The 19,133-nt window shown below is 39.6% G+C and overlaps 2 protein-coding genes across 2 annotated transcripts in view; one reads left to right on the top strand and one right to left on the bottom strand.

The window, feature by feature from the left end:
• Positions 1–12,909, bottom strand: part of jeb (jelly belly) — a 109,962-nt gene extending 97,053 nt beyond the window's left edge. The window contains exon 1 of the mRNA XM_034973561.2: positions 12,755–12,909. The gene's annotated coding sequence lies outside the window, so the exon portion shown is untranslated. The remainder of the gene's footprint in view (positions 1–12,754) is intronic.
• A 2,666-nt stretch (positions 12,910–15,575) lies between these two features.
• Positions 15,576–16,968, top strand: LOC138402971 (lipase member I-like). The gene is made up of 2 exons (XM_069501694.1): positions 15,576–15,726; positions 15,805–16,968. The coding sequence occupies exons 1-2, from the start codon at positions 15,594–15,596 to the stop codon at positions 16,755–16,757; spliced, it is 1,086 nt and encodes a 361-aa protein (XP_069357795.1). The 5' UTR covers positions 15,576–15,593; the 3' UTR covers positions 16,758–16,968.
• Positions 16,969–19,133: the final 2,165 nt, after the last annotated feature.

The raw sequence follows: 19,133 nt of genomic DNA, 5'->3' as shown, positions 1-19,133 counted from the left end.
AGGGTATAATCTATCTCCATTCCAATTTTTATTCAAATCCGTTCAGCCGTTTTTGCGTGATTGAGTAACAAACATCCAAACATCCACACTTTCACATTTATAATATTAAGTAGGAAGTAGGATTATTCATGTGGATTAGGATTAGTTGCGTTTGGGTCCGTCATGACCACTTCGAAATATGACAACTGCCCAATACGACCACTTCCGGGTATGTCCAGTTCCCGTATGACCACTTCCCGTTATGACAACTTCCCCGTTATGACCACTTCCCGTTAGGACCACTTCCTGTTAGGTCCAATTCCCGTTATGACCACTTCCCGTCATGATCATTTCCTGATATAACCACTTTCCTATATGGACTGTATGTTCATTCCGAGTATGGCTACTTCTCGAAATCGCCACTTATATTTATTTTTAGGGTTCCGTACCTCAAAAGACTGACTATCTGTCCGTCTGGTAATCTGTTCGTCTGTCCGTGTGTCTGTGTATCCGTCTGTTCGTCTGTCGTGTCTATCAAGAAAACCTATGGGGTACTTCCCGTTGACCTATAATCATGAAACTTGGCAGGTAGGTAGGTCTTTTAGCACAAGTAAAGGAATAAATCCAAAAACCGTGAATTTGTGGCATCACGAAAAAAATTAAAATGTGTTTTAAATTGTGTAATTTAGTATATTCAATTCTGAAAGTAAGATAACAATACCAAGTGGAGTATCATAATATGAAAGGGCTTTACATGTAGGTACATTCAAAAACAGATTTTTATTTATTTTTATGCATATTAGTTTTTAGAGTTCCGTAGCCAAATGGCATAAAACGGAACCCTTATGGATTCGTCATGTCTCTCTGTCTGTCCGTCCGTATGTTACCACTATGTAGCCACTTTTTTCCGAAACTATAAGAACTATAGGTACTGTTGAAACTTGGTAAGTAGATGTATTCTGTGAACCGCATTAGGATTTTCACACAAAAAAAAAAAAAAAAACAATAAATGGGGGTTCCCCAATCCCCATACTTAGAACTGAAACTTTATTTTTCATCAAACCCATACTTGTGGGGTATTTATGGATAGGTCTTCCAAAATGATATGAAGGTTTCTAATATCATTTTTTTCTAAACTGAATAGTTTGCGTGAGAGGCACTTCCACAGTGGTAAAATGTGTGTCCCCCCCCCCCCCCTGTAACTTCTAAAATAAGAGAATAACAAAAGTAAAAAAAATATATGATGTACATTACCATGCAAACTTCCATCGAAAATTGGTTTGAACGAGATCTAGTAAGTAGTTTTTTTAATACGTCATTAATCGTAAACCGCAATTTACCTTCCATTCAATCAACTCAAATATTAAAAAAAACATTTGAATGATGTTACTTGCTGCTACAGAACCCTTCATGGGCGAGTCCGACTCGCACTTGGCCGATTTTTTTGATTTTTCGATTTATATACAGCTGGTCGGCTTCGCACTTGGCCGGGTTTTTTTGTTGTAAAAAAAAAACCTAGTCAATAACCATCTTACGGTCTAAACAGATCGATAAACACCTCTTTAATTAAAATCCAGCCAGCCCTTGGGACGCTTTGTAAAGAATCCAACATACATATTCAAACAGGCGTGAAAAGAAAAAAAGCAGCTGCTTGTCACAAAACTAGTTTATCAAGCTTTAAGCTTGTACCTAATGCCTTTTTATGTGATGAAACTGTACTTCGGTTAAAAAAATTCTAGACGGAAAGAAGGAAATATTGTTGTTTGAGACTTAAGAAGATGAGCGTAAGTTTAAAACGCCTACGCAGAATAATACCGGGCAAATTCTCTTTGTCGTGGTGGAAGTCTTGAGCAACTTAAGTGCCAGTTGTGTTGTCCGTCATAATGATTGTAACATAAAGGGAATTTGGTACGTCTGGTCTCTAGGTTAGACTAGTTTCGACCTTTTATAAATGTGGGTCAAAAGGCCACAAATATATCAACTTGCGCAAAATAATCTCACACATTATTACGAGTATGTGTGAGATTACTCAGTAGAGTAGACAGAGCTAATTAATATAAAAAAGACGCGCTGCAACTTTGCACCGAACATTCTAATACAAGAGTAACATTATTCGTCACCAATAGACTGCTAGGCAACTGCTTGGGAAGAAAAACAAAAGATGTCCGACTGACTGATTGATTGACTGACTGACTGATCTATCAACACACAGCCGAAACTACCAGACGAATTGGGCTGAAATCTGGCATGCAGATATATAGCTATTATGACGTAGACATCCAACCTAAAATGGGTGAAATTTGTGTAGTCTATGCTTACGAAGTTGTGGGTGTAAGCTAGTTCTAGCTTTGATAGCTCTCTTAGCTTTGTCAAGATATATAGACGCGTATCATGATCGCATAACATGGACCCGGCTTTATGTGCCCTCGAGTGGCATGCATTCCGCGTATCATACTATTGCTACAAATATACGGGAGCAGTGTGCACCTAGCGTTGATACAGGGTATTATATAATAGATGCTTGAGAGCCTCAATGCTGATCCATGGGGGCGGCCATATAAAATGGTCCGACGAAAGCTGCGCCCCTGGGCACCGCCACTCACACAAACTCTTCAGCCTCAACAGCTGGAGATGGTGGTGGAGTCGTTGTTCCCGGTCATTCAGGAGTCACCACACATGGCACCACCCACAGGTGAGGAGGATGAGACCGTCTCTCACGCGCCGGAAGTCTCCGAGGGCGAACTAAAGGCGGCGGTGCTGCGGCTCCGAGCCAAAAACACTGCTCCGGGCCCTGATGGAGTGCACGGCCGTGCATTAGCAGTGGCTTTAGGTCCATTGGCGCCTCGACTAAGGGGGCTGTTTAGCACGTGCTTGAGGCAGGGTCAGTTTCCACGTCCTTGGAAGACGGGGAAACTGGTTCTACTACGCAAGGAGGGACGCCCAGCCAATTCGCCATCAGCGTATAGGCCTATAGTATTACTGGACGAGGTAGGCAAGCTCTTCGAACGTGTGGTTGCCACGCGTATAGTCCGCCATCTGGAAGAGACAGGGCCAGGTCTCAGCGACCATCAGTTTGGCTTCCGCCGGGGCCGGTCCACAATTGACGCAGTCGCACGGGTGAAGGCCCTGACGGATGATGCTGTTTCTCAGGGTGAGGTAGTCTTGGCGGTGTCTCTTGACATCGCTAATGCTTTTAACACCTTGCCTTGGAGCAGTATCAGGGAGGCGCTGAGATTCCATGCGATGCCGGCATATCTCAGGCGAATCGTGGAGGCCTATCTGTCAGACCGAGCCATTGTCTACCCGGCGCATGATGGGGAATGGGTAAGGCGAGAAGTCCAGTGCGGTGTTCCACAGGGTTCAGTTCTTGGACCTCTCCTGTGGAACATCGGTTATGATTGGGTACTGCGGGGGGCTAACGTGCGGGGTGTTGATCTGACGTGCTACGCGGATGACACTCTTGTGACAGCTCGAGGTAGCAACTTCAGGGAAGCGCGCGTCTTAGCGACGGCTGGAGTGGCCCAAGTCGTAGCGCGTATCCGGCGGCTGGGACTTCAAGTAGCCCTCAACAAATCCGAAGCTCTGTGCTTCCATGGACCAAGGAGAGCACCTCCGGCAGGCGAATATCTGGTGGTAAGCGGAGTTTCCATCGCTGTCGAGTCGACGATGAAGTACCTAGGACTTGTTCTCGACAGTCGTTGGAAATTTGAGGAGCATTTCCGACGCCTGGCCCCCAAACTAATTGGAGCTGCTGGGGCACTCGGACGGCTCCTCCCAAACGTGGGTGGGCCAAGTGCCAGCTGCCGCCGCCTGTATACGGGAGTGGTGCGGTCGATGGCTCTTTACGGGGCACCTATCTGGGCGGATGCTCTGACCGCCTGCACTTGTACCCTGCTGCGAAGGCCGCAGCGAGTCATGGCGGTCAGAGTGATAAGAGGTTATCGCACCATTTCCTGTGAGGCGGCCTGTGTTTTGGCAGGGACTCCTCCGTGGGACCTGGATGCGGAGATGCTGGCAGAGATGCACCAGCGAAGGGTGGATGCCCGATTACGGGGAGAACACCCTACCTCCGCAGAAATTGCTGGGTGGCGGCGAAATACGCAGGCCGAGCTCGTCCACCAATGGTGGGGGAGACTCGAATCACCCAGCGCAGGTCACAGGACAGTGGCGGCGATCCGGCCCGTTCTTCAACAGTGGGTGGAGAGAGGGCACGGAGTACTTACCTTCCATCTTGTGCAGGTTCTTTCGGGGCACGGCTGCTTCGGAAGGTACCTGTGCAAGATCGCAGGTAGAGAGCCTACTGAGGAGTGCCATGAGTGTGGCAGCGCCGTAGACACGGCGCAACACACTCTGGCAGAGTGCCCAGCATGGGCTGAGTCGCGAGAGACGCTCGTGGCGGCAGTGGGGCAAGACCTCTCCCTGCCGGCCGTGGCCAAAGCCATGGCGGGCAGCGATGGGTCATGGAAAGCGGTAGAGTCCTTTTGCGAGGAGATAATGTCGCAAAAGGAGTCGGCGGAGCGCATGAGAGAAGATGATTTCGACTCTCATGCCATCCGTCGTAAGAGGGTCGGGCGTAGGCGAGCCGCCCACGACCGCCGCCTACCCCCTTGAGAAGGACTCTCGGGCAATGGACGCGGGGAGTCTATCGTCCGGAAAGAAACCAGTCCTCGAGTCGGGAGGCGCACCTTCGTGTTCCTGGTGCGCCTCAGACGGTGTGTAGGGATTTTATTGGTCCCCTGAGGTGGGTCCTTAGCAGGCGCCGCTGGCTGGGTTGCGTGAACGTGTTTGGCCCCGTAGCCCAGCCACCAGGCGATGCGTGGAACATCGTGGGGTTTTAGTCGGTAAGAGTCCGACATAACCTCCGTACCTCCCCGGGTGCGGTGGCATCCATGAGGATTTCCCCACGGAAAAAAAAAAAAAAAAAAAAAAAAAAAAAGGGTATTATATAATTCAATACGATAACAAATCTACGAGTGTCTGTAATATACCTAAGCCCAGTACAAGTGTTCATATCGGGATAATCACTGCGGGAAATAGGCATTTATAGTGGTATTAACGGTATCGTTTATTATGATCTATGTATATCATTTCAATGCATCGATTTCATTTATAGGCGATGCTCGGTAGCTGTTTTAAACTTTGTTTGTTTTTTTAACTTCTTCCTATTCATAAATGAATGATAAATAATTCAAAAGTAGGGAAACATACTTTTAATAAAACAAAATAGAATGGATGTTTGTATGCGTAATTTTAACTTAGTATTTTCCATAGGTACTTAATATTATAAATGCGAGTGTTTTGTCTGTCTGCAAACTTTTCATCATCCCTCCGTTTAACCGATTTTGACGTTTGGTAGGTATAGTGATAGTGTCGCGGGGAAGGCAGTGGGAAGGATATAGGCTACTTTTGGTCCTAGAAAATGAAAGAAGTCCTAATATAAATCCATATGGATTATGGGCGAATTTGCTGGTATCATCTTTTTGATACAGAGATATCTTGCATCCTGCAGACTGGAATAGAGTAGATTTTGTCAAAGAAAATCAAAGAATTCCCACGGAATTTATAAAATCTAAATCCACGCGTACAAAGTCGCGGGTTCATATCGTCTATAGTATTTCCCCAGTATTTCATAAACATGACATGGATAGCTCGCTTGAATATGTAAAAAGCGAGATTGTTAGGATAAAAATGTAGAATATTATACGCAGGTGAGAATCGTACGAAATGATCGATTATATCAGGGGCACCAGAGCTGCAAGTGCCAATTTACTTGCATAAAAATATATTATATTATATTATATTATATTATATTATATTATATTATATTATATTATATTATATTATATTATATTATATTATATTATATTATATTATATTATATTATATTATATTATATTGTATTATATTCAATAGCTGCTTGCTTTACTGTTGATTATTTAATGATTGATTGAATGAAAGGAAAAAATTGGAACTAGACAATTTCTGTACATTAAATATTATGTAGTTTGAACAATTAGTCGCTTAGAAATTTTAGAATTTTATTTTATTTTAGAATTTTACATCGCTGTTTTAGCGCCAATTATTACTGTACAAGTGTACAGCTTACTTTCTTATAAGAGGTTATTTTTTACTTTTTATTGTTTACAATAAAGAATATTTAAGTATAGTACTTTACTCTAATCGAAGGGAATATTATTTTCGATCTATAGCCCAAAACATTTTTATTTTTAAATTTTTGCCTGTCTCTGTCTGTGCGTGTGCACGCTTCACACTGGAACCACTTACTTAACGGATTTGAACGCAGCTTACTTATAGCAAATACTTCGGATCAATACATAGGATAGTTGTTATCTCGAAAAACAATAGGGATCGTTTGGGATAGGTAATTATGAAAATTTGTGGATGTTACTCCATATTTCTGTCAAATCTAAACCTGTTTTGACAATTCTTTTTTTATTACAAAGTTTAGTAAGTTTCATGTAAATTATAATATCCGTTACTGTTAGTAACGGGCTTCCGGAGTTCACGGTAATATAATTTTGCTTATTGTGACTTATGAAAAACTAGCTGACCTATCCCGGCTCCATTCGGGAGACAAATCTATAGTGTGTGCTTTGTAAAATTTTATATTTTCGCTTTGATTCGCTACCAATGTGAATTAACCCTAGGGGGGTTAACTAGCGGATGATTGAAAATCCCATTGGGCATACAGTGAACAGTGATACTAGTGAACAGTAAAAACTGGGTATCACTTAGCGTTTCCTTTCGTTTTCTACAGGTATCAAATTACTATTTAAATTCAATACAAAATACTAAGAGTTCTATTTACTACCATCATTTCACGTTATTGAGATGTTTTGTTATAAAATTCCATTGCTGAATGTGATTTAGTAATTGATTTTATTTATCTTCAGATATATTTGACATTTGAATTTTCCCCACATCAGTGAACTGGAAAATAATGTATTGATTGAATGCGGGGATAATGTGCGTGAGGGAGGAAAAATCAGGGAATATCTATTACCTGAATAAATAAATATATGTATCATCATCATGATCATCCCATCGCCAGCTCACTACAGAGCACGGGTCTCCTGTCAGAGTGAAAGGATTTTGGCCATAGTCTACCATGCTGGCCATGTGCGGATTGGTAGACTTCACACACCTTTGAGAACATTATGGAGAACTCTTAGGCATGCAGGTTTTTCTCACGATGTTTGTTGTATTATTTTATTGATATTTAATTAATTAAAACGTAGGTACATAACTCCGAATAGTTAGAGGTGCGTGCTAGGGATCGAATTCATGCGTGCCAGGGATCATCCGACCTCCGATTAGAAGGCGGACGTCCTAACCACTAGTGACTAGGCTATCACAGCTTCACAGCAATATAATGTATAAGTACACCTTATTTGTTCTATTTATGTTCCACCTACTTTAACAAAGTAAAATTTTGGCGGCGATATCCGGAAGATGGCTGCCGTTTCCCGAATGCGAAAAGCTGAGAATAGAGCCCGTTCTTAGTCCAACAGCGGATGCATATTGACTGAGGATAATGCAGGGGATGACGTTAATAAGGACGGTAAGACAAAAATTATGTTTTCAAATATGTGGTGGAGGTACCGCTGATAAGTGCGTAGGTAAACCAGTTAGAGTGATTAATTACTAATTAGTTAATTTCCCAATTTACCCTACACGCTGAACCGGTTAATCTCAAGATTATCTAGTTTGTACTGACATTGATTTTCATAGGTACTCTAGTGGCAACACAATAATTAAGTTAGCCCTATATTTACAACAAAAAAACCTATGTATTTTATAAAAAGTGGCACTAAACCACCAAACGAAGTCGTAAGCTTTGAAACTATTTTTCCCAGTGCTCTCGGCCATCTGCTAGGAATAAAAACAGCCAAATATGGTAGACAAGCCTCTGTACAGAATGTACGGCATACACATTGCATTTAAGCTGTCAAGCACTTTAGTTTCGACGCAACAATTTAACTTTACGTTTTATTACAGCTCCGCCACCATTACTGCGTGCAGACAGGTACACTTTCCCAACATTTTATCACTTTGTCGTAGGATCGTAACGTTTACACAACGTATACTAACTGATGACCGCGACTTCATTCGCGATTTTAGATCTTTAAGAATCCTGTGGGAACTCTTTGATTTTCTGGAATAAAAACTATCCTGTGTCACTCTCCCAGTTCCTACCCATGCAAAAAATCAAGTCAATCTGTTACTCCATCGCGGCGTGATTGTATAACAACATACTTTCGCATTTATAATATGGGTATTGATTCTAGTTTATTTCCATCTCTATACACTCTATGTTTGATAGCTATGTACTATTTTTTCTCAACTTCAGTCATTAATTACCCTTTATTCCTGCGTTATTGTCTCCCATTGTTTAAACCCTTCGAACAATTTAGTTATAAACTAAGTTAATAATAAATTATAATTGATCCAAACGGGCTGTGTTAGTATTAGATGTCGGAGTTTAATTAATAACATTCTATTGACTATTGCTTGTATTAAGTTTACCTGCTATGCTCTATAACAATGGGCTGCTATATGGCTAATAATTCTGTCGAAACATCCCGATGTTTTCCATCAGCATCAGCTTTATAAAACAAATAATTTTTTTATTCAATTTTTTATTCATTAGGTCTAATCAAATTCATCATTATCATGATCAACCCATCGCCGGCTCACTACAGAGCACGGGTCTCCTCTCAGAGTGAGAAGGGTTTGGCCAAAGTCTACCACGCTGGCCATGTGCGGATTGGTAGACTTCACACACCTTTGAGAACATTATGGAGAACTCTTAGGCATGCAGGTTTCCTCACGATGTTTTTCTTCACCGTTCAAGCAAGTAACATTTAATTACTTAAAACGCAAACAACTCCGAAAAGTTAGAGGTGCATGCCCGGGATCGAACCCCCGACCTCCAGCTCCGATTAGAAGGTGGCATCAGATGACACACCAATAGTTGGATACCAAAGAATTAGTTTATCCCTTAATTAATAATAACCTCATAGGATAGAGGAAAGCGCACCGGAAAGCGCAGCGTTGGAAGATCCCCCCACTAGGTGGACAGACAACATCAAACGAGTCGCAGGGAGCCTCTGAATACGGTATTTGACAACTAGTCAAATCAGAAACTTTTTATCAAACGTCAAAACGCGCGCTTAGTATGCGAGATTCTATGAAATACCAGTGAGTGACGTCACAATCATTTAACGTGCTTTTTTAGTTTAATCGATAATTTAAAATGATTATTACACTTAAAACCAGCAAAGGACGTGGATTTTACGTGTTTTGGAAGACCCTCTATATAATAATCACTGAGAAATAATTTATTTTTGATGTAGTCAAATACCCAATTCAGGCGGCGCGGCGCAAGGCCGTAGGCGTGTGGAAGTCCCTAAAATTAGAGACCTATGTCCGGCTTTGGACGTCTATCGGTTGACGATGATTTGTTAATGATAATAGAGGAAAACATGGATGTAGGGAAGCTGGTTCTAAAATTCAACAGAACACACTATATCATACCTATATTTATCTAAAAACCTCGTATTATAGTTGTGAGGAAACATCATCGATAGAAGGATGACCGGTCTTTAATTCAACACAAATGTAGCTAAAGTATTGCAGCTAGATGGCGTCAAGGCAGCACAATCCGAGTCACTAATCTGTCCCTAGAGTCAATCTCTATATCCAGCGGGATGATTCTGCCGTTGGTAATTCCTACTCACATTTTCCGAGCGACGTCTTAAGGCAGTTAACCTACTTATTTTATTTTATGTTTATGATATAAACGTCTGAATTTTTATATCCATGCTTATATTATAAATGCTAAAGTAACACTGTTCGTGTCTCTAATATTTTCACTGTTCAAATTGCTGAACCTGGAGCCGGACATGTAATACTTTTTATTCCGGAAAACCAAATCTTTGTGGACGAAGTCGTGGGCATCACCTAGCATGAAATAAAATAGTCGCAACACGAGCGTTATGTTATGAATTATGACGCAATCCCTGCTAGTTCCACAATTTTTGATATGTATGAAAAATTTAGTAATAATTTTAACGATGTAAATCTCTCTTAATACAGTTTATAAAAACTCAAAATTTCATACCACTATTGATAATAGTAGGGGAGCCAAATGGGGATTTACGCGAGCGTCGTGGGGACCTATTGTGTGAAGATTAGGTGCTAAAAAGAAAAAAAAGGTAGCCTACCCTTTCACTGGTGGAGAGAGCGCGTACAGGTTTTCAAAAAGCACCAGGTCTAATTGCAGCCAAGCGCGAATCTATAAATTTAAGAAAAAAGAAAAGAAAAAAGAAAATAGACCCAAAAATATTTATCGAGCGCTTCAGATATTGAGAAGGGATGTTAAGTGAATCTTCAAGTAGCTCCTATTCAAAAACTGACGATTTGGACGCAACCAAAATCATGGCCGATTTTTGAAACTTTGTGACTCTCCCATTTCCTTATGTCACGCTCATACCTACCATAAAGAGGAAACATATTTAAGCTCTGTAAAATTTGCATACAGTCATAGAACACTTTACTTACCCGCAAGCCTATTTAAAATTAAAACGGGCAATCTGATTTATATTCCGTTAAAAGTGAAAACTGGTGTTAAGTCTTAAATATTTTATTTATGTCTTGTTCAAGATACAACATTTTTGGGTCTTATTTGGATTGCTTGCCAACAGTTTGTTGCCAAAGACCAACTTTCCCGTTCATTCCTATGAAATATTTTTACAGACCATTCAATTTGGAACAGTTTTCTATGTTTGTAAGTAATAAGGAACAATCGTGAGTCTATATCTAAGTAGATGTGACACAATATGACTAATATACCAATTATTTTTATAAATATTGCCACATGTTACCGATTAACGTTATATACCTAATTACAATGTCATTTCTATTAAAATAAGTATTATTAAAAAAAATCAAGCTAGCAAATTAATCAGCTATCATCATAACCTGCTGAGATTCGAGCCCCTCTAGCGGGTAAAGCATCAAAGATGCTCAAACTTGTCTTTGGCTGTTTTGAAATGCTCACGCTTCAGTTTGGCACCCGAGTCGCCGTTGAGTGTCTCGATGGAAGGGTTGCTAAGTTTCAACTGCTCAAATAAACTATCGTTTAGTTCAGGCATTAGTCAGTAGGCTCATAGACGTCTAGCCGACTTATATTTTGATCTAATATAAGTAAGTTAAAGATTAAAATTAAGTAATATCATTAAAAAAACACTCAGCGTTATTTTTTTCAAATACCCAGTATATTTTGTTGGTATGATTGTTGTAAGAATAGGTAGGAGGCGCAATCTACGCCAACGGCTTCCGCAAATGAGTAGTACCTACCTACTCATACCTACTACCTTCTTTATGTTTGTGCCCTCGCATGTAAAGTTCAAAAAGTCTTCATCAAAATAAAGGGTGATGTTGAATTTTCTAATTTAGATAAATTGTCTCGAATTTTCCAGCCGATGTTAATTTGTATGCGATGGATGCGAGGAAGTTTATAATATATTGTGAAGATAAAATCTCTGGACGCATTGCGAATAAACACTCTAATGACCCTAAAATAGAGTACCTGCACATAGTACATACGCGTACCTACAAGTAAGTACATATAAGTGTACATGTATTCATGTGCTACCAATCCATAAACTAGTTTACATTACAGTTCACAGGAGAAAGCAAACGTTAATATAAAATGGAAAAGGAACTCCTGAGAAATTTTTGTAATTGTTGTGTAACGGTTAAAGTAGGAATGTAGCCGAAGAATATTGGTCCCACAATACAAATGGCCCTTTGAAGTGAACTGTGACTTTATAAGTGGCATTTGATTTATTTTCCTCTTTGAATGTTTTCTTATAATTTTAATTATTTAAGAGCTTATATTTTATAAATTAGATAATATATTGAGAAAGAGAAGAGAGACAAAAAAAGAACGGTTGAATACTCCGCCACATGGGTCCTGAGTGATGACGTCATGGTGTACGTCAGAAGACTTGCGGTCCAGGAACTGCGTGATAATGCCAAGCATTTGCAAAAACATACATCCAAATATCTATTTAGATAGCATTTGAATAAAATAAACTATTTTACATCATCTATAGCAAATCAGAAATTCCAATGAAAACATACATATGTACCTACTTACCTACTATAATATTAGGTTACGTTAATTCATTCATAATAATAATTATTCATCTAGTTTGATAATGATGATGGGGGACTTTATTTTTATTACAAATTTTGTTGACTTTATTTTTTTTTCTTAAGTTGTATAATTATCACGATGTTTATATAAACTATTAATAAACTTAAATCTAAAAAAAACAACATTAAATTAAAACTAAAATAAATTAAATTAAATCTAAAACCTCATCGAGACCACCGCAGCGAGGCATTGTACCCAAGATGCTGGCAGCATTACCCCTCTGGATGGCCAAACTAATTCTTTATTTTTACATGTTATACCTACTTAACACTATATCGAAAGGAATAAAAATCTTGTATAAATAAAACCAAAAGAAAGTACTTATAAAAATTTACTAAGCATCTAATCATTTTCACTGAAACATACCAAGCCTGAAAGAAACATGCAGCAACTTTTAAGCACGCAAACAAATATAATATAGCAAAATTGCAATTGAAAAATAAAAGCAAAAAATCAAAATAAATGAAATAGGTCATAATAATATTATAAGTACACAAATAATAACGAGTACAATAATTTGTAACTTACGTATCGTATGGGAGCGCGGCGTGATACGTTCCGTGTGCCGTAATGAGACACTCAGCACAGAAAGGGCACCGTGCGTTCGTTTGTTATGCCGGCGCGGCGGCGACACGGGAGAGGCGCGGCGCGGCTGCGGCGGCTCGGGAGGCGCGAGGAGGTCCCGGACGTGTGGCTGGCGCGGCGGCGAACAACTACTGAGGCGCCCCACGAGGAAGGCGGCAGGGCGCGCGCACGGCGCAGCCCGCCCACGGCTGGGGCGCCGTGCTCCGTCACGCCACTTACCTCACACCAAATAATACCTATTACCTACAACTAATAATAGCGCACGCACTTTTAATTTGCAAATAAGTAATAACACATTTGATTTCATATCATCATCATCAGCATCATCAACCGATAGATGTCCACAGCTGGACAGAGGTCACTTGTAGGGACTTCCACACGCCAAGGTTTTGCGCTGCCTGAATCCAGCGGCTCCCTGCAACACGTCTGATGTCGTCCGTCCGTCCACCTAGTGGGAGAGTCTTTCAACGCTGCACCTTCCGATGCGAGGTTGCCATTCTAGCACCTTGGGACCCCAACGTCTACCGGTTTTCCGAACTATGTGCCCTGCCCATTGCCACTTATGCTTCGCAACCAGTCGATTCCATATACTTACCTATTTCAAAATTTTCAATCTCGTTAAATTAACCTTATATTGCGTTTACAAAAATTTTATGTCGGATATTGCTTTGACGGTGAAGGAAAACAAGTGAGGAAACTTACACGCCTGAGAGTCCTCCATAATGTTCTCAAAGGTTTGTGAGGCGGAATATGCCCTAAACCGTTCTCATTCTAGGAGGAAACACGTGAGCCGGCGATAGGTTAATCATGATAACGCACTTTATTTGATGTGATTGGCATAAGTACTTACTTACTATTTTCGTTGCTCATTTATTTAGATACCTAAAGCTGACAGCGAGCTGAACGAAATAATATTATGATTCCATATTTCAGTATTTAAGTAACTGTAAGTATTTGATATCAAGGCATTCTTTCTATTTTCGTCGAATGCTCTTGTTTACAGTCCTAGGTACTTTCTTATTTATATATTATTCAAGTTTGCTGACAGCGAGCTTAATGTTTACTTGTTTTTATAGATGTTGGGGAGCGTTTATTAGCGAAAGCCCGGCGGCAAAGTAATATTGATACTACTTCTCAAGATTTCTGGTGCGTCATCTAGTAAGTGTAGTGTTTTGTGTGACTCACGTTTCATTTGCTTAAATTACGTTAGCTTGCCTTTATCTACTTTTTTCCGCTGGTAAATGCAGTTACGCATCCCGCACAAGAGCGGGTATGTGGGACTCATAGGCACTGTGAGTATGTCTGCCACACTACAGCATACCAAATAAAAATCCAGCGGTACCGTCCGCGTCAAGTATGAGGCGTCTCAGGATCCAGGTTATCGGATGAGACTGAGATTGCCTTTATCTACTTGATTTTTAACTCTTTATCAATCAGTGTCAGAGTAGTGAATCGGCGATCAACTCATCGCCGACTCACTACTCTTCTCAGAATAAGAAGGGTTTCATCCATAGTCCGCCAGCTGGCAAAGTGTGGATTAGCAGACTTCACATACCTTTGAGAACATTATGGAGAACTGTCAGGCATGCAAGTTTACTCGCGATTTTTTTTCCAACGTCTACCGCTTTCCCGAACTATGTGACCTGCCATATCTACTCGTGACCTGCCAACCCGTCGATTCCATATACCTATTTCAAAATTCACATAAGTCCGAAAAGCTAGAGCTGCATGCCCGGGATCATGTTGTATGTTTACGTATAAAAATATCTAAATCAGAACATAGAGGCATCAGAAAACAAGAGTCTACAAAAAAGGTTTGTACTTTGTTTGCACACATTTTAATGTTTTTTTAAAGTATAGTTTTTCCTTTTACTACCTACCCATTTTACTGTAACGTTCTTTTAAGGGGTCTGTACCCGAAGTGTGCTAAAATATCCCTATTACTAAGCCATCCGTCCATCCGTCCGTCTGTCCATCTATCTATATCAGTCATATACCTATTAGACTATATCTCGTGAACCGTAATAGATAGAGAGTTGAAAATTTTACAGAATTTGTATTTCTATTGTTGCTATAACAACAAATAATAAAAAAATCAAAATGGCTGCCTTGAAAAAAAAAGAGTTATTTCTTGTCGTTAGTACGGAACCCTACGTGTGTGAGTCCGACGCGCACATGATTGACTTTTCCTATGTGTACAATTATTCAAATTATAGTGTGTTGTACAATTAAGAATACTTAGTTTAGTTTACGACTTACTTTGTATGGGTTTATTGTTGTTGATTCACTGGTAGATCGGACAAAAGAAAGTTATTGCTGCTTTCGGTCTAGCAACCCTCAGCAGCTGCCTTGGCAAGTTGGCCTGGTTATCTATACGTCCTCCTCGTACCTCGAAAAACACGTTAAACCGTTGATCCTGCTCTTGATCTCTCTCCGGTACGGTAAATCCACCTGTACGAAGATGCGGGCATCATCTAGCTATTTAGTATAGAAATAGCTTGCATACTGGAGACGGACAGAAAGTTTTTATGCCGAAAAACAAAGACTTCCCACGGGATTTTAAAAGAACCTAAATCCACTCGAACGAGGTCAGAGGCATCATCGGATTTATATAGCAAGCATTCAGAGCGGCCTTCTAAGAGCGAATGTGCGACGCACAATTAATTGCCAGTATACCCCCCTCCAGATCTGTAACCACTGTTGTAGTCGGCAAGTACCCAGCCGGACCTTTCTCTCAGTGCAGACAGTGACATAGTGACCGTGTTAGCGCGGAGGGTTTGCCATGAACCTCTATACGCTTGTGCGGCTGATGACGATCGCAATCATCCATCTAGTTGTAGTTCAAGTGGAAGCACAACGTGATCAATCGAATTTGAGTTTCGCTGAAAACCTGTACGCAACACTATCTGGTGCTTGTGAGTGGTTAACCCTGACCTTCACATATGAATACGATTAATTCTGTAAGTAATGCAAATTTTATTTTACATTTGCAGGTCGAGCTATTATGGACCTCCAGTTCAATTCGATGAACAGTCAAAATGCTATTTTAAAAACTATGAAAGTTATTTATCTGAATGACACGGACATACAAACATTTTCCATCGATAAAAGCTTCCAGACTCTGACACAGCCCGGCGTATTCGACATTACAAAACAAACAAAAATAATTATTCATGGATACAGAGATAATTCGCAATCATCGGTGTCATTAGATTTAGCTCAAGGTTATAATGAAAAGAAAATGTTTAACGTGCTGCTCGTTGACGCCGAGGAAATGATGAATCAGAGGTACATACTGTCAGTGCACAATGCTCGTCTCGTGGGGAAGAGGCTCGCTAATTTGTTGGCTAATTTGGAAAATTTTGGAGCCAGCGCAGAAGACTTTCACCTACTTGGGATAAGTTTAGGAGCACACATAGCAGGTTGGACCGGAAAATATTTCCATCGATACAGGTCTCGCACGATAGGCCGTATAACAGGCTTGGATCCGGCGGGCCCCTGTTTCTCTTTTGCGTATGCGGATCAAAGACTAGATAAAATGGACGCTCAATATGTAGACGTTTTGCATTCGAACAGGTTAGTGCAAGGCGTGATCGAACCTCTCGGTCATGCAGATTTCTATATAAACGGTGGAGGGCCTCAACAGCCAGGGTGCGTAATGCCCTCCTGCAGCCACCTGAGAGCTGCTCAAATATACGCAGAAAGCATAAGAATACCAAAATCGTTTGTGGGCATTCGATGTCAAAGTTGGCAGGAATTTGAGACGAATTCATGCATAGATAAACATTATGCCGTTCTTGGATACGGTTCCTCGACCTCGACCCGTGGTCTTTATTACCTAAGGACGACGGCCAGTCCTCCTTTTGGCCTCGGTATGAATGGCACGACACATGTAACTCCGCCAGAAAATAATAATGATTGGTTAATGAATTTAAGTTACACCTGAACTTAAAAGATATTAATTTTATTATTTTGGACGTTTAATAAATTGTTTTTTGCCGTTGCCATAATGATTGAGGTTATCCTTGTGATGCGTATCTGTGGTATATTAAATGAAAATAACTATCGATTTTTTAATATAGAAATCCTATGTACTTATATTATTTTATATCTAAGGTGAAACACTGCGATATTACTATTGTAATATTTACAAATATTACAAACTACATATTAAAGATAATAGACCATTCGCACGTTTTAATTAGGTATTACTTATTTAAGTATTAACCTTGATTTTTTACCTTCAAAGCGTAGATTGTTCACATATTTGTCTTTAAACGAGTCATTGTTTTTTTATGAATATTTTATTTGCATTCTTATTTTTGTAGACAAAAGATATAGGTATGTAAGTTTAATATTTACATACGCTCAACAATATACTGTTAATTTTTATATTGACATTACGTCTACAAAAAACTCGCCAAGTGCGAGTCAGACTCACGCACTGAGGGTTCCGTACTACTGTCGTACTTTTTCGACATTTTGCACGATAAATCGAAAACTATTATGCATAAAAATATATAAAAATCTGTTTTAGAATCTACAGGTTTTAGAAGCCCTTTCATATCATGATACTCCACTTGGTATAGTACTCTTACTTTGAAAGTTGAAAATACTAATTATTTGTTCATGAACACATTTTAATTTTTTTTTGTGATGTACCTTCAACGTGAAACTAAGCTGACTGTCTAGTCAAATTTCTTAAAAAATACTGTTTTGGGATCTATATCGATAATAATTATTGTGCTTTCTTATTGTACTGTATTAAAATTTTCAATATACATTTAATGTAAAGATTATTATAAGTTACAGTTTTAGTATAAGTTATAAAGATATAAGTTAAAACTTTGAGTAAAAAAATAATTAGCTTATCACTTAGGATGAGAAACTCCAAACCTTATTATTTATTAAGCAACAAACTGCTCGTCACGGCCACGGTGAATAAAGATTGGCGGTAATATTTCGCACGAATTAATTTGCTGCTGTCTGAAAGGTATAATAATACAGTTGATTAAAGTAAGACCTGCCGTAAAAATTAATAATTAATGACTGAATATTATAACGTACCTACTTAAGAGCATCCTAAATAGTTCTGAATGGCTGTTTTTGGCATTTTTGTTGTATGGACAAAATCAAGACGCTCTTAAGAATTAAGAGACTTTTCCAATGATATTAGAAGAAAAATAGGTAGATAGGTTACTTATATCAAATTCGATGTTTATTAATGGCACGCTGCGTCAGCGCCGAAAGACTCAACACACATAAACGCATAGATAGTATTTTAACCTCACACAACAGAGAGTAAAGGACGGTGAACTAATAACCTCAGCTTCAGTTGCGCACGAAAAAGAGACGGTTATATTTTGCACTACCTCGTCCTGCACAGAAGAGTGGAAGAAGGACGGATATATGCCTAATAATGCGAGCGTAAAAGAGACGGGACGAGACGGTAAACTAGAAACTCCAAAGAAAAAAAAACAGTAAAGTCTTTTCGGCTAATGCCGATTTATGCCTACACTGTAGTTGTATAGTAAAATAAAAACCTTATACTGTGGTATTTAATATATTACGAACTAGCTTTTTCCCGCGGTTCCGCTCGTTTTTAGGGTTCCGTGCCCAAGGGGTGCCAACGGGACCCTATTACTAAGCCTCCGCTGTCTGTACGTCCATCTGTCAGCGGGCTGTATCTCGTAAGCCGTAATAGGTAGACAGTTGAAATTTTCACAGAATGTATTTCTATTGCCGCTATAATAAAAATAATAAAAATTAAATTAAATTAAATAAAGGGGGCTCCCATACATGGAAAAGAAGTCGAAATAAAATTACTAAATTTTACGCGGACGAAGCCGCGGGAAGGTAGGTAAAGGAATAAAATGTGAAATGAAAATATTTTTTATTTTTGATAATATTTACTATTACACAATCTACATACCCATAGCCAAAATTCCCTCATTGTATGAAGAGACCCAGCAGTGGACCGTAAAAAGATGTTAGACCATAGTTAATTTATCCTTCCCTAAAACAGGAAATATGCACACTATTTGAATTGTCAATACTCAGAAGAGACCTATCTGTTTATTTTATATTCTTTGATCGGAAACTTTAAAATACGTACAACGATAACTTGATACGTACTTATGGCATGTGACATAAGGTACAAATTGCAATGAGTTGCATTTTACACGAACGTGCACGAGTTTGTTATTGTTAAATAAGTGAAAAATACGAATTATATAAAAGAAATAGTTTTACTTACGAATGAAATGTGATTCCTTGACTTTTGGAAACCTTGCTTGTGTAGTTTGTGCGGAATCTCATCACA

The sequence above is a fragment of the Maniola hyperantus genome, chromosome 11 (genome assembly GCF_902806685.2).
Source record: "Maniola hyperantus chromosome 11, iAphHyp1.2, whole genome shotgun sequence".
Taxonomy (NCBI): Eukaryota; Metazoa; Arthropoda; class Insecta; order Lepidoptera; family Nymphalidae; genus Maniola; species Maniola hyperantus.
This window is presented reverse-complemented; position numbering and strand designations above follow the sequence as displayed.